At 37.2% G+C, this 26,266-nt stretch overlaps 1 protein-coding gene across 2 annotated transcripts in view; it reads left to right on the top strand.

Annotated features, from left to right (window-relative positions):
• The first annotated feature begins 843 nt into the window (after positions 1-843).
• Positions 844-26,266, top strand: part of CWF19L2 (CWF19 like cell cycle control factor 2) — a 66,785-nt gene continuing 41,362 nt past the window's right edge. The window contains exons 1-9 of one of the 2 annotated variants that reach the window (XM_086481778.1): positions 844-920; positions 1,652-1,756; positions 3,164-3,271; positions 5,034-5,153; positions 6,326-6,419; positions 7,554-7,669; positions 9,216-9,934; positions 15,099-15,195; positions 18,125-18,214. In XM_086481778.1, the coding sequence (XP_086337904.1) occupies positions 879-920; positions 1,652-1,756; positions 3,164-3,271; positions 5,034-5,153; positions 6,326-6,419; positions 7,554-7,669; positions 9,216-9,934; positions 15,099-15,195; positions 18,125-18,214 (1,491 nt within the window). In that variant the 5' untranslated portion in view covers positions 844-878. Of the gene's footprint in view, positions 921-1,636; positions 1,757-3,163; positions 3,272-5,033; positions 5,154-6,325; positions 6,420-7,553; positions 7,670-9,215; positions 9,935-15,098; positions 15,196-18,124; positions 18,215-26,266 lie in introns of both variants that reach the window. The other variant, XM_009957284.2, reaches the window with a different exon arrangement.

Genomic DNA, 26,266 nt, shown 5'->3' with positions numbered 1-26,266 from the left:
CAGGTATGGTGATATACTGCACTGTGGGATAAAGAGTTTTCTAATGGCAAGTTATATTTAAGTCTACTTGTTTGTGAAAGTCATGTTTCTGCTGAAAATAATAGAGGGAACTTCAAAAGCTGAAAAAGTCATTATTTTATTGATGTGGTTTATAAAAATCTTTTTTAGGAATTGAAACTGTCTTACAGTGATTATTACTTTTTCAGAAGTAGTGGTAAAAGTATTTGTGGTTTTATCTCCATAACCAGAAAGGGAAGAACATTCTGCAGCCCAAAATGCTAATCCTTATATACTCCTTGAGAGCATGGACTTCTGCGGTTCCAAGTTTGGCACCTGGCTGAGCTATTTTCCGTCTTGAATGTGCACAAAGATAGGCTTGCTAGCTTCTCAAATTAACACTGCTCTGGCTTTGCAATGGGGTAATTGCCCAGAGAGTTTTGTGAAATAGAAAATTGGAAGTCCAGTGTATCATGTCATGTATGCTGTTTGTGAAGGTTGTAAGGACAGAGTACTTCTCAGAATGAAGAACAGAAGTTGAATGTCTTGGTGGTGTTCTGGTTTGGGATGAAATCAGTGCTAGAGGAGCTGCAAAGCTGTAGCTTGAGGAGGGAGGGTGCATAATGTGTTTTAGCTGGATTAGCCCTTTAACATGTAATCCAAAAGTATTTTTATTGTAGTCCTCTAAAAGGAAAAGTTCTCAAGCACAGATCTCCGCATTGTGTATGGTGTCGGTGTGACTTAAAAAGGTGTGTCTGTAAGTAACCGCTGCTGAACTCTGCCTCATTATTTTTCTTCTCTGTTTGTCTTAGGCCAAAATTAGTTATGAAAAGGAGCAGAGACACAAGCTGCTAAGGCATCTGCGAGGTGAAGATACATGGATGCTTGCTGATGTGAATGAACGTGTGGAACAACTGGAAAAGGTGACAGAACTGTAAATCATTGAATTGAATTGTTAGCTTTACAGTATGTTTGTATCAGCAGAAAGATTTGAGGGCTTTAAGATGATCTTTAAAAACATCCTGATTTCTGAATTCTTTATGCTTCGATACTAGCTTTTTTTAAGTGGAAAAAATATTTTACTCACAAAGAGGAAAAATTTCCATCATTCAATTCCAGTTTTAATTTCTACCGAATGCAGATGAGCAAGTGCTGCGGGACAAGAATAGTCCCATGGAAAGAAATCTGGAGGATCTGAGGCTTTGTAGCGGTTCCGTTTGTGGTCATTCACAGGAGAAGCCTTAATGGAACCTCTGAATATCACATCCCTTTAGTGTAGAAATCTGTGCAGATATTTCAACGAATGACACGTTTATTGATGATGCAGTGATTCCTGGAAAAGAGATTTGACCGAAATAATTGTAGTGTAGAAGATATTGTATGTATAGTTATAGTGCCTTAGTTACAGTGAAAAAAGATACTGAGAGAGGGAAGAAAAGTTGATTATGGATGTGAGGCATGCCCTCCCCGCCCAACCCCCCAACAGAAGAGAGAGAGTGTAGTAGAAGTAATTTGTAGCTGTGTCCAACTGTGTGCGTTTTACATTTTTCAGTGTGGTTTGGTAAGTAGGTTGTGATTGTTCTTCTTGTATGTGGGTGATTTGGTTTACTGCATCTCATTTACAAACATTTACTTGTAGGAACATTCTGTGCAGAAGAAAAAGAAAAAGGATAAGCATTCAAAAAAAGCTAAGAAAGAAAAGAAGAAAAATAAGAAACAAAAATCTGAAAAGAAGGATGACTTACTTGATAGTTCTTCAGTAAGTAAGAAACTTTAAAGTGCTTCAAGTGACATTTTTAAAACCTGAACCATTTTAGTCTCTGTGGGTACAGACGGTTAGAAAAATTAAGACTCATTCTTGCCATTTTCTGTTCGGGAAAAACTGTAGCAAAGTTTGTCTCTTTAATGTACTGAGTATTTAATCAATTTAAAAGATGTTACGTGAGTGCTTGTGAATTTTATAATATTGGATTCGCTCATTAGGAACTAAGGGATTTATAGTTTTTCAGCAGAGAGAAATTGAAAAAAGTCCTCATTCTAGGATAAAGTGCAAAGATTTAGAGGTTCCCTGTAGCCAGTGGTATATGGTAGAATAACGTGTCTAAAATTGCAAATACTTGACTTTGATTTTAAGTGTGGGTTACTGCTGCCTTTTTCCATGGATATTCAACCGTGGAAACTCCCAACAACATGGGAGATGTACGTGGGTCTGAAGGAAGGCTCAAACTTACGCATTTGAATCTGTAAACAGATGCCTTCACATTGAGGGGCACTCTGGCAAAACAGTAGAGACTGCATTAGAAATCTGGATTCTGCTTTCTGGCCACATTGTGTAGAACATCCTCCCAGCATTTTGGTGCAAGTCAGGTAGCACTATGGGTTTTTTTTTATTTTCAGAGAGTCTCTTTTATTGAGTGAAGGAACATGCAGTATGAAGAGATTTATTGTCCAGGGACTGATGTCAGAGGCGAACTATGCTTTTCAGTGTGGGAACTAACCTAAGGTGCAAATGTCCTCTATTTCCAATGGGAGTAATCAAAACCCCTCAGATCACATCAATGAGTCCTAGGATACGACACAGTCCTGGCTGATACCTTCAATCCAAAGTCTGTTATTCCTATGACAGTGTTATGTAAATAGAAAGAGACTGTTCAATGGAGTCCTATTTGCTTCAAGTGTAAAATCTCAAGTGCAGGAAATTGGGAATGAAAATAGGAGGAGATAGAATGCACAGTGCTTTATATTGTACTGTGTTACTGATTTTACTATTTTTAATGTAAAACATACTTAGTAATGAATTTAGAATTTTTAAATTTTGTTATTTAATGCCATAAACCCAGTTTGGATTGGTTTTGGTTTTATTTTGACAGTTTAAACTTTAGCTGTCTTAATGCTAATAAACTGTGAGTATGAACTAGTGTTACATACTGTGATGTGCTTATGAAGCATGGTGGAATGTTTTGATCATGAAGAAACAATTTCCTGTGGGAATATAAATAATCTATTTTTATTATCAGTATTTTAAAATAATATACAGTATTATATTAGTAATGCTAATCAGGATCAATTTTGATTGTCAATATACTTGGTAAGTATTGCATTTTATCAACATGTAATAATATGTTAAGGTGTTATTATTATTCTTCACATTAAACTCTATTTTTAGGATTCTTCAGTTGAATGGGTTGAGTCAAATGTGTCACAGTCAGATGACACAGAAAAGGCCTGGAAGGTCAACAAGCAATCAGATGCTGTGAAAGAACCCTCCCTGCAGGTGAGCAGTCTGATAAGTACTGCAGAAATAAATTCAGCATGACAGAATGTGAAACGTGCTTAGGTTTCTTGACAAGTCTTTTGCAATGTGTTAAACAAAACCTATTTTACAAACAATGAAATGTAAATCCTTGTGTATGTCATGATAATTTATACTGCAATAACAGTTTTTTCAAAGCACTTGTTGTATAATGTGTGCCCTGGGCATGTCTGGTTTTGGACGAAGAGTGTGTTTTTGAAAGGAATTTCATGGTCATCTCTACTTTTTGTATTTTGGCCCACATTATCAAGAAGTCTTGGAGCATGTAAATCCATTTCCTGTTGGATCAAACTAAATTAGAAGGTATGTTCTCAAAGTGCACCTAAGGTGCTCTGTGGGACCAGCCTCGGACTAGTCCAGAATGATTACGTAAAAAAAGAAGAAAAAAAAAAAAAAACAGACAGAAACAAGAACAAAAAAATCCCCAAACTGTGGATCTGAAGACTGTAGAAGACAGAGCCAGGCTGTTTTCAGTGGTGCCCGGTGACAGGACCAGAGGCAATGGGCACAGACTGAAACACAGGAGTTTCTGTCTGAACGTCAGGAAACAGTAGTGTTTTCCTGTGAGGATGACCAGGCACCGGCACAGGTTACCCAGAGATGTTATGGCATCTCCATCCTTGGATATATTTGCAAATTGTCTGGACGTGGTCCTTGACAACTGGCTCTATGTGCCCCTGCTCGAGCAGGGGTTGGACCAGGTGACCTCCAGTGGTCCCATGCACATCCATTTCTGTTGATCCACGTTGCTTCCTAATGTGGGCATAGATACTATTGAGTCACTTGATAGATTATATTTCAGTTGCTTCTCTTAGAGGACAGCTGAGAAGTGGAATGTTGTGTTTCACCTTTGGAAATATCTGGTGTGTTACCTAATGTAATTTTTAAATAACAGTGAAAGTGTGACATACAGCATCTATTTGGATTGACAACTTAAGACGTGAACCTGCTGAAGGTACAAAGACTCTTCTGCAAGGACATGTTTCAAAATAGGTGTAATCTTGTCATTTTGGTTGCTATACTATCCACAGAAGTGTTCCAAATACTTGTTTTTGTAGAGTAGTTGTTTATAATGTGTATGTCACTTCTTTCTTTTGAGGCTTCAGGTGTTGTGTGTATGAAGGCATTAGGTATATCTAGGCTTTCTATATGCTGCTTTTCTTTAGAGTAGTCTTCATTTTTAAAATGTCCTTGGACCGGCTTAGGTTTTATAAATGCAGTTTTCTACCTGTCATTGTGGGTACAGTTCACAGAATTTAGATGTGTAATTTAATTTGAGGGTGTGGTTGGTGCCTAGATATCCAAGGTATGAACTGTGCTCAGTTATTGATTGCAGATTTTGTATACACTAGAAGAGATGCAAGAAGTCATGAAGTCAGAATTAGCAAGGTGCAAAGGAATTGGTCTAGATGTACAGTGTTCGTTTAAGCAAATAATAAGCAGTCTGTATGGTTTGCATGTTTACTAGTGTCTTAAATACATCGTGAAGATGATTTCAAATTGCAGAAAGTAATTTATAAAATTTGTCTAAGTGAGCATTAAAAAAATTGAAAGTTTGGGGTCCTTAAAATCGTATTTGCTTTCCATTAGAGTGTTTCATATGTGTTTGTAAAACCTATACTGATTATTGTAGCACTTGTCAGTAGTCGAACTGGTTTAATTAGTCCCTAAGCCATGTTTTTGTTGGAAGTATGAACACTGATTCTTTGTGTTTATTTTAAAGAGAGAAGAATGGATGAATTTAGACTTCATGTCATTGAAAACCACGTCAGTAGCAGCTGTCAGAGGTGAAAGACACAAAGAAAAATTACTGGAACGACAGAAAGCTCAAGAACTTGAGCAGGTAGGAGGAATTAATATATCAACTTTTCCCTACATCTTATTAAATTTTGTGTGATGAATGAACCAATGAATTGGTTCAAATATGTAAGTCTTTGTATAGTTTTTAAACTACTGCCTGGTGCATTGTGTGATAGTGATTTTAGTTAAATTGGTCAGTTTTCATATAGTTACTGGCTGCTTCATTCGTTCATTCAGCTCCTTAAATGCATTGCAGTCTGATCTGAAAACGGTTGCTGATCGCTATCTAATATTTGCTTGTCTTCATGTCTCGCAGTAGGCCATTCGTTGCTGTTAGGTTTTCCAGTTCGTTGTGTTGTGGCTAGGAACCAGACTGACCTGGAGTGCTGTTCTTGCGTAGTATGCGGCGCTTTAGTTATTGTCTTTTGAGAAAGGATTAATCTTCTTGTTTTTTCCCTACATAATTTTTTGCTGAACATTTTTTCTGAACTGTTGAAGGACCATTTAATGTGGAGATCTTAAATCACCAGAATGTCAGCATGTATTATATGCTTAATGACAATTTGTGTCTTGATTTTTGATCCCATCATTATGTCTTGATATTCTTGATCCTAGAAGAGCATGATTTTTATAGACTCTCCCACCCAACCACTTGCTCTCTGTGCAGGTTTATACTTTTGTGTTTTCTACACCAGGAAGTCTCTCCTTTCTTTGATACCCAAAACAATATGTACAACAGATGCATACAGCACGCCAGTGGTGGTGATGAGTTGACGATATAATATAGACAAATTCAAAATTTAGTCAGTGCTGCAATGCCTAATGAACCTTTTTCTCCTGTGGACTTCCTTGCCTGCTTCCAGAGAAGTCAGTTGACCGAATCACAATAAGTGATCTAGTTTGAAGGTGAAAAGCAGTAGCTTGAGGTAAAACTCAGAGCCCCCATAACCGCCGTGCTTCAGACGCAAGTGCACGTTACTGCTGCACTGGCAATGCAGTCAAACAAACTGCTTCAGTGTAACAAGGGTGCCAACTAAGCACGCGTTTGAGAGCTTTGAGTCAGGATGGAGCATTATGTTTATTTCTACCTGTCTTTAGATAGCACAAGTTACGAGCAAGCTGTTCTATTCCCACACAAGTATCTCAAAATTTACCAGATATTCTAGAAAATATAACCCAAATGCTATGCATGCATTAAAATTATTTCTATTTTAGGCCATGCTGTCAGAGAGAGAACTCAATCCCTATTGGAAAGATGGTGGTACAGGTTTGCCACCAGAGAAGGACGAAGCAGGTTCAGTTAAGAAAGGTAAACCAGCAACTTTTAGGAATAATCTTAACTTTCCGTCTCCAGTCTCTGGTCTCTGTGTTGATAACAAGTTACTACTAATGTTGATGTAAAGGGATATTATGAATAAATAACATGTTATAAAGTAAAAATTGGATGAAAATTCAGTAGTGAATATTGGGTTAATATCATAGTATGTTGTTTTGCAGAATTTCTTTTCACTGTTTTTTGATCCTGAGTAGTTTGACCTTCAGTATCTTTACAGAAATCCTCCATTTTGAACTAATTAAAGGAGAGCATGATTTAACCAAGACAAGATAAATTATTGTCATCTCATTTGGTTCCTTTCATTCCATTACACAAATTATGGTTTTAAAATATTCAACCACAGAAGTCTGAGTCACATTAAAATGAAGTACATTACAGATGCAGTTTGTGAAAAATATTATTTCGGTAACCTTTTCACTTCTTTCCTTACCCTAGGGTTATCCTGCCTATTCCCAGCAAGAGCAGTTAGAAAAACGTTTTTCATAATGTCATGAAGCATTTATTATGTGATAAGAAGGGTCCTTGTATTCTGTCAGCAGGGAACAGTAGGGTCCCTGGCTTTTCTCTTTGGGTGCCTTTCACTGTGGACAGTCTGTCCTGCAAACCATTAGTGTTATGCCCACTTTTAGGAGTCCCAGAGATGAGTGATCTGTAAGAGGTGACAGGCATCAGTGAGTATGTGTCCTGAATGTTAAGACCTCTGCTAGCTTCCCAAATGGAAAGCAATGGGTTACTTATTAATTTTCTGAGGAGGGGAGCATAAGGGGTATGCCAAAGAATGGACACAGAAAGTGGAAACAATAAGAGGTTCTTTAATTTCATAAAAAACCCCACAACTTCTCATATGCCACTTCTCTCTTGGAAACTGCTTGTTGTGTTCTGTGATGAAATGGATGAGCTGAAATTAAATCAGTGGTATTACTGAGGTATATCAGCATTAACTTATAAAACCATGTAATTGTATTACATTCTTTCTATTTTTCTTTTGCACCCCTTCAATTTTTACATTAAGTTTAAGTGAAGGTTTAATGTCACGTACAGAGTAAGGTTAAATAGGAATAGCTACTGAGATATAAAACTCTGACCTCTCATTGTTTTCTACTTTAGTTACAGTGGTAGAAGATGCTGGATTAAGTTGGTTACGAAAATCATATCAAAGGATGAAGGAGCAGGCTGAGAGAGAGAAACGAAATTTTGAGGAAATTGTAGCTGAGAGATACGGGGTAAGGATCTTTGATTATACTTTTTTCCATACTAATAATATATGCTTGGAAAAGGTTACTTTCATGTAAAGGCACGAATACTTGATGTGTAGTGTAAGACAGAAGGAGAGAAGCAGGAAAAAACAGCCTCTGATGCTTCTCTCAAGTGATGAAAGATTTAAAGCTAGCCAGCCTTTTGTACCATTTTTGTTAAATATTTTTTGATACAAGGGATCTTATAGCAAATTTAAAATACTAACCTTCTACATCAGGAGGTTCAGATGATCCCAGTTACAAAGTACCTGAGTGCTTCCAAAATTATGGTGTATACTAGAAAACATATTTTGTTCCGCACATAGCGGATAATAATGCATGTTGTGGATAATAATGCCAAGATAAATTGGAGAGCTGTGCCAAATTTTACCAAATACGAATCTTCTGGCTACTTGTGATCTGCTCAGTCCAGATAGATTGAGAGAGCTGCTTGCATCTGAAGGGGTTTAAAAATCTTCAAAATATATTTTTAATAAAAGTCTTCCATAACAATATTAACTCTTTAAAGCCTGCCCCACCCAACTTATTATATTATTGCCTTTAAAAGCATTGGTCAAAGGTGTGGGGTATTAAGTCTTGGCCGTAGTGTTACATTTGAGTTTTTGGTGTGTTTTTTTTTGATTAGGCTGGCTTGGTTGTGGAAATCTTGGATAAGACAGTATGACTTCATACTGTTGTCTCTGAAACTGATTTGTAGTCACTCCTGAGTGAGGAAACCAACATGGTCAGCACTGATAGAAATTATTCAGTGCTAGTGATTGTAAAGGATACTATTTTTAAGAATCTTTCTCAAGAAGCTGGAGTTCAAACAGCATGAAGCACTCTGGCTGCTGAAGTACAGCATAGCAATTGAAAGAGATCCCTGCGTGATTTGCTTCAGTATGTAGTGTTTTGAGGGAAAAAACCGAACAAGTAATTGGTGGCTTTTAATTCAGTCAAAAGAGGGAAGAAGAGCAGTCCACATTTTGCATGCCTAATGGATAGAGTATTTGTTCAGAAAGCCAGAGACAGGGATTCAAAGCCTGTTTCAAGCTGAAGATTTTGAACCCACTCTCCTGTGTTTTTAAGAGTTTAACTAGATTGTGAAATGGTTTAATGCAAATATCCATTGGTTCTATAGAAGCTGAGCATCTGGTGAGCATAAATGCGAAGTTCATGAGTAAGAAAGAGGAAGCCTTTCTCCCTAGCTCAAGGAGAGCTCCCAATCTCCTATGTTGCCAGGAGGAGACAGTTCTGAGGCTCTGGTCCCTTTTCCCAGAGCCATGGGATGAAATTTGGAAATAGTCCAAGAGAAGGGATCAGAAAGCCTTCCCAACAGACCATCATAGACACGAGGCTATAAGTTCCTTTTTTTATACTGTTGTCCTTTCTACTCCGTGGCTTGTGCCTTGCCCTTTGCACAGTAACTCATTTTCACACAATGGTGCCTTTCTTGTAATACTTTGTAGGGAGCCTCACAATCCCCCATGATCTTATGAAAGCAGTATGACTTTTTTTTTATTCTTTCTCATAGTCAATGGAGGTATTTCAGACACGATTAGAAGAAGCTGAAAAAGTTGCATCCAAAAAGGAAAACTGTTATAGAAGTGGAAGATGGATGAAAACTGACTATTCAGAAAGTGAGAAAGAAAAGAAGGAACAGCGTACAAAAAAGGAGACACGAGATGAAGATGATGGAAACAGAAGCGTGTTTGGGGGCTATACTAGGGAGAAGTATGGCAAGGGATGGGCGCAAGAAGACAAAGGTTACAAAAGAGATATGTCAAGAGAAGACCAAGAATGTGGACACAGTAGCACGGACTCGGTATTGAGAGGCTACATCTCCAAAGCAGAAAAACACTCTGATGAAAAACAGAGTCAGGAAAAGAGTTCATCTCTAAGCAACATGAAACACAAATTTCTGAAACCCTCTGAAGATGATTTATCTTCTTACAGTGCACCTAGAGACTACAAGTCACAGCAGTCCTCTTCCAAACTGCCAGTTCATAGCTCTTTGAGCAGCCGTTTCCAAAAACCTGGTGAGGATCCTGCACTGTGGAGCAGAACACGCAGAGAAGATGGCAATGAAAAACTAATATCTGATCAAAAATCATCAGGTACTAGGGAACAAATTGGTGACAATAGTTGGGAAAGAACTCCAAGTGATGAGAAACAGAAGTCGTGGCAGGAGTACCCAAGCGATATCCCTGAGAAGAAACAAACGTTATCTGACAATAAAACATCGTGTTCTAGGTATTTTACAAACATCTTCACTTGTCTTTTGTTTGCTGTATTTTTCACAGCAAAGTGTACTGGAAACTCTGTCTTCTTTATAATGGTATTGGATCTGATCATATCAGATCTCTTTAGTTAAGAGGAGGTTAGCCTTCCAGCTAGGCACAGCTAAAACAGACCACTGTGGAAGTAATTAACATTCTCGTCAGCATATTTGAGAATTGCTAATGATAGGTTATTTTCTGCTTCTTTCTAATGTTAGTTCACACTGCAGTAAAATTGGCCTCTTAAGCAAAAAACCTGCAAAACAATAACTGTTGTTGAATATATAAAAGACAAACTTGAAATATTAGAAAATGCTGACTAAAAACTGAAATAATTAGTACAGCAGGGATAGGTTTGCCGCCTATGGGATGAACTCATATGCTGAAGTAATAACACATGAGAAATAGTAGGTGGTATTGGTTAGAAAAGTACATTTTCTGTGGAGAAGAGGAAAGATTGGGAAGGGAAACGCAAACTAACATGCGATAGGAATTTCAGTTTGCCGGGCTTGCTTACTGAAAGACAATGGACAGTAGTAAGGAGAGGTGGTCCGAAAAGTAAGTTGTAGACAACTGAGCTTTTGCTCTACTCGAGGCCACCTGTTCTCCAGTATTACCAGCTTGCTGGTTCTTCCAGTGATAGTAGTAGTGTGGTTATTGCTGTGAATGCGTTCCTTTGGATCTTCCCAATAATAGGTAGGCACTGCAAAAGTATTTTAGAGTCAGGATGGTGTTATTTGATTTCTTGGGAAAGCTGGACAAGTAAATGTTCTTGGTCAGAGTATGTAAGAAGGATCACAGAATCACAGACTGTTAGGGGTTGGAAGGGACCTTGAAAGATCATCTAGTCCAACCCCCCTGCCAAAAGATGATAGGATTTAGTTGGAAACAGCATTTGATGAAATATGATCAAGTGTAATTCCTTGTTTCTTGTATACTCATGTCAGTTATTTGCAGAAAATCTTTATAGTAGGGTTATGAATTTAATTTTGATGTTTAATTGTTGGATTCTAACAACGAGACAATACCTTAAAAGTATTTATTTTATTTACGACTGTTCCTGTGTGTAGTACTTGCAGATATGTCCCTGTGTGTTTGCAAAGAAAAATCGTACATTAAATGAGTACTGCATGACTAACCAGAAGCAGGGAACTTAGTCTACACAGTTCTTTATATTGTATAGGTTGGGTATTATTTCCAGATTTTATTTGCTATACTTTCTACTTTGATAGGAACCAATGAAATTTACATTTTCTTTAATAGCAGGAAGATAAATTGTTTACATGATGTTCACTTAATCTAATCTATTTATTTATTTGTTTTTAAAAAGCGTGAGTTTGAATATACATCATGGCAGGAGTAGTTCCCGATTCTGGCACAAATAGTTTGTGTACACTATGGGAAGTCCCACTCATAAGTGTCATGTCTTGTTTTATTGTTTATTTTAGTATTTTCCTAGGTGTTATTTTGCTGGAAAATGAGAAATATATCTCTACAGTTGTTTGAGTTACTCTGAATCTTCTAGCATTAAACCTGTGATGCATGAGACATTGTTAGACTTTTGAATTTAGTGATCCTCTTTATTTTTCTAGATATTGCCCAAATAGTTATTGCCCTGAAGTGCCTGGGATTTACCACTTAAATGCACTTTGTAAACTTCTGATTAGAATGATTCATGATGTGTCTGAGCTGGAGCTTATTAGACTTCCTCAGCTTTTGAGTCCTGGTTTGTTCATGACTCTATTCGGGTACCAGGTCTGCACAATCCACAGTTGTTTTCTGCTTGCCTTGGGTAGTGCATTGGTTTCCATAAGGAAATGTAGGTATTCATGTAAGGAGGGATGCTGTGGTGAGCTGGGAGAGTGCATCTGCATTGCAGTTCAGGCACAGACTCCATGAAAATGAAAATATACACTTGGAACTGCATGTCTGGAAAACCCCCAACCTGTTAAGAAGATTCTTTTTTGTGTACATAAAAAGGCACGATTATGTGTGATTAGAGTCTTATCCTTCATTTTAAATATCATGCACTTTTTTAGAAAAATCAAATACTTCACTGATTAGCAGCAAATAATCTGTCTAAATGACATATAATCCTTTACTAAGTCTACCTTCATTCTTGGTTTTGTTTCCTCCGTGACTTCCAGGAGAAAGCAAGATCTAATAGCTGTGTTGTACAGCTGAATGGCAAATAGGAGTTCTGACATCCAGTATACTTTATTTAACTGCAGTGAACTACTTGTTTGGACTAGTGATTGTCCAAAATGCAGAAACTGAGTGAGAGAGACTGTGTGAAGACCCTGGTCCTTGTTCTTTTTTCTTTTTTTTCTTTTTAGGGGGGTGTGGGGTGTGTGGAGCTGGGTGTTGCTTTGCGCTAAATGTGTACACAGCTGCTTGCTCATTCTCCCTCCTGCAGAGGGAATCAGAACAGCAAAAAGGAGAAAAAATCGTGTCAAATATAGTTTAACAAGTGAAGGAAGGGGCAAAGACAAGTGATGCAAAGGCAGTCAGTCACTTGACACCTCTCATGAGCAAACTAATGCCCAACCAGCCTCTGAGCAGCAGCTGCTTTGGAAAGGCTGCACTTCCCAGCTTTTATTGCTGAGCATGATGTTAACATGGCGTGGAAGAGCCCTTTGGCCAGTTCGAGTTGTCTGTCCTGGCTGTGTCCCCTCCCAGCCTCTTGCCTGCCCCAGCCTACTTGCTGGGGATGCAGAGTAAGAAACAGAGAAGGCTCAAGGCTGTGTAAGTGCTGTTCAGTAACAGCCAGAACACCGGTGTGTTACCAAAACTGTCGCCAGTTAAGTTCAAAGCATGGCACCGTACGGGCTGCTGTGAAGAACATAAACTCCATCCCAGCCAGACCTAGTAGAGCATGTAGTTGTTGAGTAGAAGGTAGTGACACCATTGCCTCATTTTTGTTATCTTAAAAGAAGCAACTATTCCTTTACAGTCTTTTTTTTTTTTTTTTTTTTTTTTTTTGGTGTGTGTGTGAGTGTTAAATAATGGTGATTCACTTTTTTAATTGCAAGTACAAAAACTGTACCTTTTAGATTTTGGTTACCACATAGAGTAAGTGCAATGCTAATTGTGACTGGATAGAGCTGCAAATTTGGGGAAACTAGATTGTGTACGGAAGTGCTTTGCTTATTCAAGTTCAAAGAATTCAATTATTATGATAGAAAAGGTAATTCTTTTCTTTTCCTCACAGAAGAGAACTAAACATAGATACTATTTAGCTGATATTTTCTTTTGCATGTGTTTTCTGTTTTAGTACTGCTAAACCCAATTGTGCATCTTCTTTTGATATTTTAATTATATTTCTTAGCCAATACAATTACTGAGCTGATTTATTAGTAAAATGGAGATTACTTAGGCCTGGAAAACCATATAGCCTCTGCTTATTGACTTACTTATTTCCAAGTCCTGTTAAGCTGACTCTTAACTCCTGAGCTTCTGTGTGTTAGAGATAGCATATGATCTGTCTTCCTGTTTCCTTCAGTGAGAATTGTGGGGGCTTTTTTGTAGAATTTTGTAGAAAATTCTGGCTTTTGGAACATTTCAGGTTTGGATATGTGGGGTAGTCATCTGTTGGGAACAAATCATAAGCTGCTGCTTTGTTTTTCTTCCTAAAGTTTCGAGTCTTGTAATACATGTACTCTTTCACTGGTGGTGTCAGTCACAAAAAGCAAATCTTCATTGATCTGAAGGCTTGGATTAATAGGTGTTGCTGGTTCAGTTCCTCATCTCTCATGCTGACAAGGTACCTTTTAGGTTTTATCCCTTCTAAAACACAGAGAGAGTTTCTTCAGCCTATAAATCAAAGTGTTTTGGACAGTTATGACACAGGTTAATTAAAAGTGCTGATTGGATGTCCAAGGGATCTCTCCAGAGGAAAAGTCCATCCAGCTAGTGTTTGCTGAAAATCACATTTAATAATGAGACTCCTTCAGAGTTTAATTTGAGGCAAGATAAAAAGCAAATCAAAACAATGTCTCTAGTCTCAAAAAGTTCAGATGATGATTCAAGCACTAGCACTGCTTAAAAAAAGCATTCGTGAAGCAATAAACACCTCTTACTGCCTTTACTGAAACAGTCTGCCTTGTTTTGAAAAATACAGGTTAAGGAGAAGTGAGAACTTCATCTTGGAGGGTCCTGTTCCTGGGGAAGTTAATGTAAATATTTCTGCTGAGTTTCAGGGTTTCAGATTGGGCATCTTCAAAACAGATAAAAGTAACTGGTAATTTCTACAGGTCTGGAGAGATCTGGCAATTAAAGATGATATCATCTTCAAAGTTCTCCCATTCTTCAAATCCTACAGGGTTTAACTGTAGTGAGTGAATTCTTTCTCTCTCTTAATAGCAGGAACCAATATCATAACTCTGTTCTTATGTTTCTTTTGTGTTAGGTGTTTTAGAGTTAGTTGGTTTTAGCCTTTCCTAGGGTTAGAGAAGAAGAGCCAAACTTGTTTGATGCCTCTTTGCAATAATTCTTAGAGACCTTATTTGTTATCATGAGAACTCATACACTGACCTTTTAATAGTAAAATTAAGATACTATTTATTACTAGCTTTAGCTTCTCTAGGGAGACGTCATGTTTTAAACACTGTACCAGTTAATTTTCCATGGAAACTCTACCATATCAGCCATAACGTCTTCAGAAGGAAAGGCAAGTATTGGCATATAAGTAGTTTTCAAGAGATGGAAGGCCATTTGGCATACAGAAGAACTGGGAAATAGGTGATTTTGCTGCAGCTGAGAAGTAAAAGCATGACCAAAGCCAGAAAGGAGAATTACAGAGTGGGTTTAAATTACTCTTTCTGCTCCTCTTTTCCTTGCTTTTTGTCTGCTTATACCTGCTGCTGGCTCTTTGCTGTTTTTTCATGCTGAGAAAATGTTCATGGATTGTGCTTTTCATTTTAATTGATCTCAAAAGTAAAAGGAAACATACCTCATAAAAAATTTTATTCAAGCTTTTTGGTTTCAGAGTCCTCTGCAACTTCTGAACTGCAAATATATTATTATAATATGTTGTTATCAATTATTTTGACAATAGGAATATATGTACCAGTACAGTAGGCATATGATACTGAATTACACAGGTCAATACTACATTGTTTTTCTATGGTGTTTTACAGAAATACGTCAAAGGATGAGCCGCCTCGGGTCCTTAGTGAAGAGGAGATGAACAGACTGGGAGCGAGGATTGTTAAAGCAGAACTCATGGGAGACATGGTAATATCTTTGAAAATTTGTCGTGATTTACTGCAGTTTTTCTTTAAAACTCACAGTGATTTAGTTGTTAAGAAAGAAAAAAAGTGATTGATTCAAGCAAATAAAGTCCTGTAAAATTTGATCAGGTTGGATTTGAAGATACTGCTTTTACTGCAACTTCCGCTTTAAATGCAGTGGTTGATAGACTAGAACAGAGGATTCAGGTCCCCAGGTTCTGTAGGCTAGGCAGCATATCCAAAACCAGTTGTTCTCTGCCTTTTTTATAGGATTTAATGTCTTTTTATTAAGCAGGGAGTGGGTGAAAACTACAAAGCTCCCAGTCTGTGTTACGAGGTAGACAGTGTCTGGAGACTTTTTTATTTCATCAGCTTTGTCACAAGTAGATACTTGTGGTCCACGGCTCTGCTGTGAAAGCATACTTATGATACGAAAATATAAAACTGAAAGGAACTGTATAGGCTATTGCATCCAGCTCTGCAGCGAGAACAACTATGTAATGCTTTGTGGTCAGCTCCACAAGATGGCTGCCCTGAATGAGACTGGGCCCATGGAGCTGAGATCAACAGCTACACATTTAACGTTGCTTTAGGAGTCTTGTTTCAGACAGCAACTGGAAAGATCAAGAATTTCACTGTTTTGGAACACTCTAAACTCTGGAAGTAAATTTTTTTATTACTTTAAGTGTGGCTATTGTAAATTAATTGCATTCAGAAGTACTGCCTGGAAGTTTCAATTATAACAAGGTCATAGTCTGTTAGTTTTTAAGGTATGTTTTACAATGCAGCTGCTCTTAAGAAGTATCCCTGAAAATTTTTGAAGGTTATAATAAAATAACATTTTTTGGAAGTTAATCCTATCAACGTGGGCCTTTGTATTCTTTTTAAAGGATTAATTTTTGTGCATGTGTTTACCTTGCTTCTTGTGACAGAATATTTACACCAAAATCTGCATCACTAGGAAGTAATAAATAAGAAATGCTATGACTTCAAGTGTCAAATTAATATTTCCTGAGAGCCATTGATTCTTTGATTTGTGGGAAGTTTTAGAATGTTTGGCACACAAATTTACTGCTGGATGAGGACATGGTGTTGGTCTTTGTCAAAGCCCCTATCAAATAATTTAAATTTTGTCAGGAGAAAGTTTTCATTTTATAAATATTTTCATTTCAAACCTATTTTATATTATGAATTCTTTTTCCACAGACTTTAGACACAGATGTGTGTATGTAGCTTTACAAAATCTGAACAAATACACCTTTTCTAGAAATCCTGTTGTTTGAAATCTTAACAACTTCAAAAGTGAATTAAAAGTAGCTTTCAAGTAGTGTATTTTCTACTAAGATATAGTGAGTGTTAACAATTTAAATAGATGCCTACATGTTTTAGTCTGTAGTTTTGCTAGCTAATATACAAAAAAATACACTAGTGAGGAAAAAATATGTTTATGAATGTAATTATATGATGGGTTTGTGAGGGACTGTTGTTAGTCACTTAAGACAGTAGTTTCAAACATTTTCCTACAGGGGAAAATGATTGAATCTATCTATGCACTAGCTGCTATAAAGTACTGGGGAGGGGAAAGTTTTCCAAAAACTCCCATGGGAGCATCAAAAATTTGTAAGCTTTTTCTTTTTTTTTCTGCTACCCAGCTTCAATAGCAATGCCCAAGTAAAAATTTGGGCACAAATGTGAGTTTTTTTCTTTTCAACCTGACAGCAACTGAATAAGAGTAATTTGAATAAAAATATACAGGTGTTCTGTGGGGAGAGTGTGATTCTTTTACTATTCTACCATTTTGTTTTGTGTAGACCAAAACCATGTAGCAGAAGCCAACATTAAAATTTGACTGTTAATTTTATATATACGTTTTTCTACGTATGCATTCTGAATTAGCCTAGTTAAAAAAAAGGAACAAAAAAACCCAACACAGAACAACCACAATATAGATAATAAAACAACTGATCTTTGCCTTGTTGCTCTTTAAATATTTTTTCATGGACTTTCTCTGATTGGATTGAAAATGCAGCTTGTTGTAACAAGTTCATCCACATACACCAGCACAGATGGTTATGTAACAGCATGTCCTGGTGGACAGAGCTCAAGGTTGACGATGCGGGACAAATGAATTCTGAATCTATTTATGTTACTGACTTGCTGCTGGGTGTTGATTAAATGACTTAATTTTGGGGTGGCAAGTATAGGTATGATTGTTGGAGTCCAATTCATGAAACTGGCAAAGTGGTCAGAGTAGAAGTGGTTGTATTTCTTACATGTTGGTAGGTTGTCACCTGCAAACCAAGATAGCCTAAAATGCTTGTATTTATTTAATAAACAGATGGATGAGAGTGCAGGAGCATCAAAACCAATTTACACAAGACTGTAAACCGTTCTGATTTTCTACCTCTTGTCTGTTTTAATACCCATAGTAAGGTCTTAAGTGCCAAAGTTGGACATGCAGTGTAGAGATGTGAAACTGTATAGCGAAAATGTCTGAGAGATATTTACCTAGACCCATTGTGTGTATGCATATATATATATATATATATATAAAAATAAATAAAAGGTTGTGTAGCATTAGTTCAGGCTTTCTTATTTAGCTTTCAATATATAAAGTAGTATGTATGCTTAGCTACACAAAGCATTTGTTAGTATAACTGGGTAATGTTTAAGCATAATTTTTCTGGTGTTTTTATGACAACTTGTGTTTCAATTCTTTAGATACTTCTGTTCTGAACAATTTTTATTTATTTTATCTCCAGTAAAGAATTGTTTGAATTACATTTACTTGTTTTCTTTAGTCTTTTGTGTTATTAGAGTTTAAAAAAATATATCAAAACAGGAAGAAATGGAATGAATAGTTAATTCTTACATAAAGGTCTCTAAATGTTTAAAGTGGTTTAACTAATGGAGTACTACCATTTTCTTTGAAGGAGTTAGCTTCAAAACTTCAAGCAGAACTTGATGATGCTCGCAAATTGAGAGAGAGTCAAGGACAGATTCCTGCAAAGTCTGGCATAGAGGTAAGGAGAGAATATTCTTTTCTTTGTGCGAACACAATGGTATAGTACAGGCAACAGCCAAATTACAGAGAACATGAAATGTACTTAGGAAAACTACAAGGTGTGACTTTAGGTGAGTTACTGTTCAAATTGAATTGTAATTTTTGGTGGTAAAACTTTCTCCACTGTACTTCAGCAACTCTCATGGGACTTTTTTTTAACTGGTAATATTTTCTCAGCAATGATATGCATTTTCCATTAAAAATAAAACTGATATGTGTTGTGTTGTTGACTGTGATGGCTGTTACATAACTGATGGCTCTTGAAGAAGCTGGCAGGTCAAATGTTGTTCTTTTTAAAGGGTAGTATTCAAGAAATGGATAGTAATCTTCTGTACAAACTTCGACATAGCTACAAGGAAATAGGGTCAGTATCTTCATTTATGAGCTCCGTCCTCATGATGGAGAGGAGATTTTTAGGCAAAAACTAATGTTCAGTTTGACCCCAATTCCACAGTGAAAATTTAGCTGCAGGTCAGCTGAGTTTCAAAATGCACTAGCATTTTTTTTTTTTTTAAAAAGCTTCATCTCAGACCTTGTACATTGGCTATTATTTCTCTAGTCTTTTAAAGACAGACTGAACTGGATGTTAATGTGTGGCCTCTTGCTGACTACATTGTGACACAATATTAAAGAATTCACAATAGTTTAAGATTACAAAAGCTCTGTGTAGGTCTGCTCCGTCCTACGTCCTATCTTTGTGGTAGTTGCTGGGGTAGTCTTACTGGTTTTAGAGCTTCAAACTGATTTTGGACTACTGGGACACAAGCAGAATGTGTTGGATACTCCTGTGTATCAAGGGCCAGCTGTATTGTACTTTGTCTCTGAACAGCCCAGATGTTCAGAAACCATCTCGTAACACAAGAGGGGCTGATTTGTGAAGGTATATTTGATACTGTATGAATCAGTCTTTCTATAACATTGACCACTCAAGTGATAGCCTCAGTCAGTTCAGCCAGGTGTACTGCAAGTAGGATATTTGAAGCAGTTTCCACGGAAGTGGTTTTCCAAATGGATGTCCAACTGACCCCAAAGTTTTTTTGCCTCCGCCTCCAATAATGAATGTGAAGCATTTTGTTTCAGGCAGGTCTGTCTCTGGTTCCTTGGAGCAGCATGGCCAATGTCTTGCTGAAAGGTCCTAAAATGTGATGCCTTATTTTCACTTCTCTTGGGAGAACAGGGGAGATAAATCAGAAAACAGTGAAGGCAATTCTGAATGCATCTCCCTAGGAAGACTTTTTTCTTCTTGGTTAATTGAACGTGGATCAATTTCTCAATTCAGTTCACTGTGCGACTGAATGAAGACTTCGTGGTAGTGTAAGGGGATGTGCATGGGCGACTGGGCTTTGTACAGAGGACAGGATCAATTATTTTGACAGCGGTGCCGGTTTATTCTGCCTTAAAGTGATCAAGAAACTACAGACTGAAGGACTGTAAAGTGGTAGCTTAGATCCTGGGTTGGTTTATTTGATTGTGAGTGAGAATAGAGACAAATCTAGCTTTTATAGTTTCACAGAATCACAGAATGTTGTGGGTTGGAAGGGACCTCGAAAGATCATCTAGTCCAACCCCCCTGCCACAGCAGGACCACCTAGAGTAGGTCACACAGGAACGCATCCAGGTGGGTTTTGAATGTCTTCAGAGAAGGAGACTCCACAACCTCTCTGGGCAGCCTGTTCCAGTGCTCTGTCACCCTCACAGTGAAAAAGTTTTTCCTTATGTTAATGTGGAACCTCCTGTGCTCCAGCTTGCACCCATTGCCCCTTGTCCTGTCATTGGCCATCACCGAGAAGAGCCCGGCTCCATCCTCCTGACACTTGCCCTTTCCGTATTTATAAACATCAATGAGATCACCCCTCAGTCTCCTCTTCTCCAAGCTAAAGAGACCCAGCTCCCTCAGCCTTTCATCATAAGGGAGATGTTCCACCCCCTTAACCATCTTTGTGGCTCTGCGCTGGACTCTTCCAAGCAGTTCCCTGTCCTTCTTGAACTGAGGGGCCCAAAACTGGACACACTGTTCCAGATGGAGTCTTACCAGGGCAGAGGAGAGGGGGAGGAGAACCTCTCTCGACCTACTGACCGCACCCGTTCTAATACACCCCAGGATGCCATTGGCCTTCTTGGCCATGAGGGCACATTGCTGGCTCATGGTCATCCTGCTGTCCACCAGGACCCCCGGGTCCCTTTCCCCTACGCTACTCTCTAACAGCTCAGTCCCCAACCTGTACTGGTCCATGGGGTTGTTCTTTCCCAGATGCAAGACTCTACACTTGCCCTTGTTGTATTTAATTAAATTTCTCTCCACCCAGCTCTCCAGCCTGTTCAGGTCTCTCTGAAGGGCAGCACAGCCTTGTGGTGTGTCAGCCACTCCTCCCAGTTCTGTGTCATTGTTTGATTTAGACAAAAATTTTACCCCAAGCAACCCCAAAAATGTGGTTTTGAAGTAGTTTTCAAATACTGATGCTTGGTGTTTCAAATCCTTATGTTTATCAGTTGAAGTATTTCACCAAGCATGTAGATCCTGGTAAGAGCATTTTGTTGCTAGTTCTTCTTTTGGCCATAGTCATCCATAGGTTTAAGACCTGCTGTTGGTGATGCATTTAAATGTTGCAAGTAGAGATTTCCAGCTGAAAGAAGCTAAAAAGCATGAATATATACATCTTTCTGAACCTAGAATAGCAAGAAAGTTGTAAAAGATACTGAAGCAGAAGGGAAGTCCATAGCTGCATCTTGAGTAAGCCCACTTGGGTAATTTCATAGCAAAAACTTACCTTGAGCTAATCCTCTTGATTGTTCTTGTTTTCTTTTTTTTTTTTTTTTTTTCTTCTTTGTTCTTGGTAGTTGGTGTGATGTTTCCATTAAATGAAGTGAACACCCACAAATAATGATAATGTTAGAGGTTTTCTGTGTAGGAAGGTATCCTGGATTAAAGTTCAGTACAGGCTAAATGATGTTTAGATTCTCTTGATATTGAAAAAAAAATGTAATGCTGTCTTAAACCATTTTTCAGCAGTATTAAAGTGTTTTTTATGCACTACTAGCTCTCATTTTGTCTGTCTAACATGATTTGTTTTCAGCTGCTAGCCTTCCATGTGTCCAAAGTGCAGAAAAGATGAGTAGCTTTATAAATGGAATTCTTTTGCCTGAATTGTTATGAATTTTTCAACAAAATTTGGGTGTTTTTTTTTTTGAAGAGGTGAGCTTTTATATATATTTGAAGAGGTTAGTTTTTATATATTCCTCTTGAAGGCATATGAGTAGCTGTTATCTTGCTTTCTTGGTACTTCATGAAAAATACTAGGGAGTGTTGTTTGGGGATATTGGTTCACTGAAGTTGTTTAATTTTTTTCCACATTATTTTCTTTCCCCCCACATCATCTGAAATATTTAATTTCTCAATTGCACGTTTTCCTGCTTCTTTCCTGTAGCTATTTTTAAAAATATATTATCTGTATCTATAAATAAATACAAATATATATATACATACACACACACATGTATATATGAAACCTAAGAGGAGGATAAGTGGTTTTTAGTAGCCTCTGAACTGGTGTGCTGTTGTAAGTATTTTCCTAGTTAGTTGTGCTAGGAGAGCCAAGAACATTGCTATTATCAGGCTTAGTGCCTGAATATGCAGTTAAGAAGACACAGGTTTTCTACTCTATGGTAAGCAGAAGGACTGTCAGAGGTCACCACCATGTATGAGGGTGCCATAGATGTGGAAAACTCCTCAGGGACAAGGCTTTGTGAAATGGAACACCAGACTAGACAGGAAGATAATTGGAGGTAAAAGGGAGATTTATCAATATTTCTTCTCTTTGCACCTCTAAATATGTCAATATCTGATGTCCTGAAGTGCATCACAAGTTATTTTCTGTATTATTAACATTAAATAAACATTTTGTTCCTAATATTTCTAGTTTGAAATTAGATTGGAACAACAGTTTAAGCACTCTAGACACCAAACAAGCCTGACTTGGGCACATTGGATTAGATAGCTCTCATGGGGTAGAGACTCTGTGTGTGTCTGTTGTGAATGGAAAGTCTGTGACTAAAAGCACTAAGTGCAAAGTGCACAGGTGTCTCGGTGCTCAGCCACAGTGAGAGAGACATCGACTTGTCTGGTTGTAGCATCCTGAAAGCCCATGGAAGGAAGCTGCCTGTGTGGTGTGTCTGTTGCGCACTGCCTGGATGTCTCAGCCTGGGTGTAGCCCCGCCGTCGTGCACTGCGAGTTACCTTAAGCACGTAGTCCTATAAATTTTAGTATAGGATTATGGTTAAACTATCTGTTAAGTGAAATTTGGGGCCTTAATGGCTATTGTACTTAAATGCTTGAGTCACATGTATATAACTACAATGAATGCACGTATAAAGACTATTTTTAAAAGGATGAATTAAACTGTAGCTTGTGCTTGTTTTGTCTTTATGTTTGAGCAGAAAGCAACCTTCAGGGTATGGAAATCAGAAAACTGGGTGCATATGCAGAATAGGCATTTGGGCTGTTTGAAGGGACTAACCCTGAACAAAATATTTCAATTTCATTTGTGATAGAATTAAATGATGCTTATGTTCAGATGCTTATGTCTAATTTGTCGTGGACATTTGGAGAAAAGCAAAGCTGCACTTTGAGCCCTAGTGAAACTGTGTAAGAGAAGGCCGCTGTACCATAGCGTTTCTGAGTTAGGATAGGTGATGAAAATGAGTACTTACTGAATGTGAGGAGACAGCAGAAAATTGTGGGGACTTCAGCATTTAAAAAATAACTTCCATGTGTTCGTTTACCTCTAAGTAGAGTTTGTATTTTTATTATTTGAAAGTGCTACACAACTCTGGATTTCAGTGCATTCGTTAGGAGGATATTACCTCTGCCATTGTCAGTACCAGTCATAACTGATGTAATTTATGCTTTATTCTGTATTTTTACTTAACAAAATGTATCTGGAACATTAGCACTCCTTTGAGGCACGTAATTTGCAGTGGGTTTTGGTGCTACAAATTAGGAGGTAAAGTTTAAATGAGCAAGTGGCAGATTATAGAATATTTCACTTGCAAGGGACCTGCAATGATCATCTAGTCCAACAATGAGCATCTAGTCTGAATTGAGAAGGCAGATTGAAAACAAGTGGAAAAAAGGTGATTCTTCGCAGAATGGTTGCTCCAAGATATTGTGGATGTTGAGGGCTTAAGTAGATTCAAGGAGAGACTGGACAAGTTAATGTAAAATAAATCCCTTGAGGATGGTTCAGAAATGATGTCTGGCTCTTAATTGCTGAGTCACGAATACTTGGAGGCATCCTTTCTTTTTGTACTCCTCACTAGACATTCACTTTTGGCTGCTGCTGGAGAAGGCATGTTGGGCTTTGGTTTGATCCAGTATAGCTGATTTTATGTTTTAGTCTGCATGTAGAAAGTGTTCTTTATAATGGTTCTAAGTAATTTATGATGTGCATAATTTGTGTGCTTTGCCTTTTCAATTTTTTTCAGAATTTTTTCCATCTTTTCTCATGCTTCCTTCAGTATGGTCCCTGCATAAGATTTAGAGTCAAATCTGCTAAATGAAAAGCAGTTTGCTTTTGTGTTGCTACAAACTGACTTAATTATGTTTATTTTTTTAATCAGGAAGTATATTGACATGATAAAAAAATATGTAAATCTAGACTCAGTTCATGGTGGTGGATGAATGAAGTATTAAGTGTATGCATCTTTTAAAACTGTTTTCAATTCCAAATGAAGTATGGCCTATAAGAAAAAAAGCCTCTCAATCCTAAGCCTGTTACTGTGTTCCATAGCACTTAATCAGTATGCAGGAAACAGAAAGTAGTCTCTGCTGAGCAATTGCTAGAGACAGTTCTTAATAATGATGAATTGTGTTTAAAATACAAAATCAATACAAAATTGAATGAAAGGTAGAAGGTGGTACTTTAAGCAAAATAACATGGTAGAGGATATACTGCCATAGAGCATTTGAAAGAAGAGACTGAAGTTCTGAAAAAGTAGAGAGAAACAAATACAGGCTTTTCTGTCATGCATTTGAGAAATTGGAAGGAAAACAGGAATGGTTTCAGCATAGCAAATCTTCATTTGAATAACTGCGCGTCCATCAGCCTTTGGTCTGGTATGATTCATTTAATAAATATATTTAAAACATAAGGAATAAACCAATGATTGAGATAGATATAGATATACACACATATAAAATATATAAATAAATAAATAAATATATATATATATATATATATAATAAATATATATATATTGTCAAATACATGTATATTCCTCAAGATAGAGCACAAAAACTCAGAAAAATCTCTTGAAGTTTTTCTGATGAATGATATGTAGTGCTTCTGTGAAGCCTCTTGGGTATGAAAGGTATCTGCAGAGCAATAGTCTTCAAATTTGGTGGGCACTGTATTTCATTTCACTGTAGGCGTCTGACTAACATGGTGCTGCTTTGAAGGAGAAACCTTTTTCTAGGTTACCTGTTGTGTCTTTTACAAACTACATCTGAATGCTAATTTTGATGTATTGTAGGTCTGATGTTTAAATTGGATCCCCGAGATGCATTAAGAGTCCAGACTGAGAAAGAGTTCTGAGGAACCTAGCTCAGTATAAATGAGTTTATTTTTTTTCTTCTTTTTGAAGAATTAACACTTAACCATTTTTAAGAAAGGAAACTGAATACAACAGCTTGGCTTATACCTCAAATCCTATTTATGATAAAATACCATCCATTTGGTGCCATTATGTATAGTTCTATGTTAAGAGAGACAGGATGGAACGTGCTGGATATTTATTCAGAGGGAATATTTGCAGCACAGTTGTTATCCTGAGACAAGTAAACCGTGTGCCATTAGGAGCAGCTGAGAGGAATCAGTTATGGAACAAACCTGAGATAATACTCTATTGGTTCCAATAACGATAACACGGAAAAATGAGAATGTGTCTTTATTTTTCATGTGTTTTCAAGATTGGCCTTTTCAAAAATAGCTTAAAAATGACAGTGATTCCTTGGAAAAAGAGCCAGTTATCTAAAAGCAATGTGTTGTGTTTGTGTGTGTGTATGTGTGTTTGTGTATATGTGTGTATACCTGTAAAATTTAGATAGTGATTAATACTTCAGAATAGGAAGTGAAAAAAAGAAGAAAAATAATCAGTGCTTCTGATGCGTGTGAAAGCAATATCCAAAAAATAAAATCACCCTGAAAATTAACACTCAAAATTGCAGGTGTTGCCAGTATGTTTAATTTTAGGTTTGGGAATTGAGACTATAAACACAGATATTTTTCTGCAATGAAAATATTTGGTTGTCAAAATTTACCTGTAATATGTCTTAATAACACATGATTGGTGCAATGAAAGGCCACTCATACTCAATGCAGAACTAAAATACCACTGTAGTAACGCTTTTCGACTTATGATATATAAAGAATCATTTAAAAAATTGCTTAAAACTGCTTCTCAGAAAAATAATGCTGAGACACTTTTTATAAAACTAGAATGCTGGGGATTAATGATCCTCCCTAAATGCACAATAAAAATCTGATTTCATTTGGAACTTCAGATGGTGGGGAGATAAGCAACAGATGGCTCTTGGACTGTTGACTCTCAGATGTTTTCATCTCATCATAATTTATAATTCCTGTTGTTCCATCGCACTTGAATCTCATCTGCAGGATGTCTGTGCTATTCTTTCTTCAGCAAAAGTTTGTTTTCAGTACAAAGACTTGAGTAGCTCTAACTGGAAGGGGGAATAATAAAGTGGGCATACTTTTGCAGAACAGCTTTAATATCATTAGTGCATACTTTTTAAAAATAATAGGTTTATGCAGTTTCTGGTGAGTGTATTTCCCGAACACTCTTGTTGATGTCAGTAAGAGAAGATTACACAATTATTTATAAGACAAAAACATATTAAGACAAAGTGGCTTAACTTCCTGAATGTAATTTATAGGAAATGGTTTTTGCAATTAAAAAGTACTGAAGAAATTGTATCAGTAACTAAATGATGTAAAA

Source organism: Leptosomus discolor, chromosome 1 (genome assembly GCF_034619465.1).
Source record: "Leptosomus discolor isolate bLepDis1 chromosome 1, bLepDis1.hap2, whole genome shotgun sequence".
NCBI classification, from domain to species: domain Eukaryota; kingdom Metazoa; phylum Chordata; class Aves; order Leptosomiformes; family Leptosomidae; genus Leptosomus; species Leptosomus discolor.
This window is presented reverse-complemented; position numbering and strand designations above follow the sequence as displayed.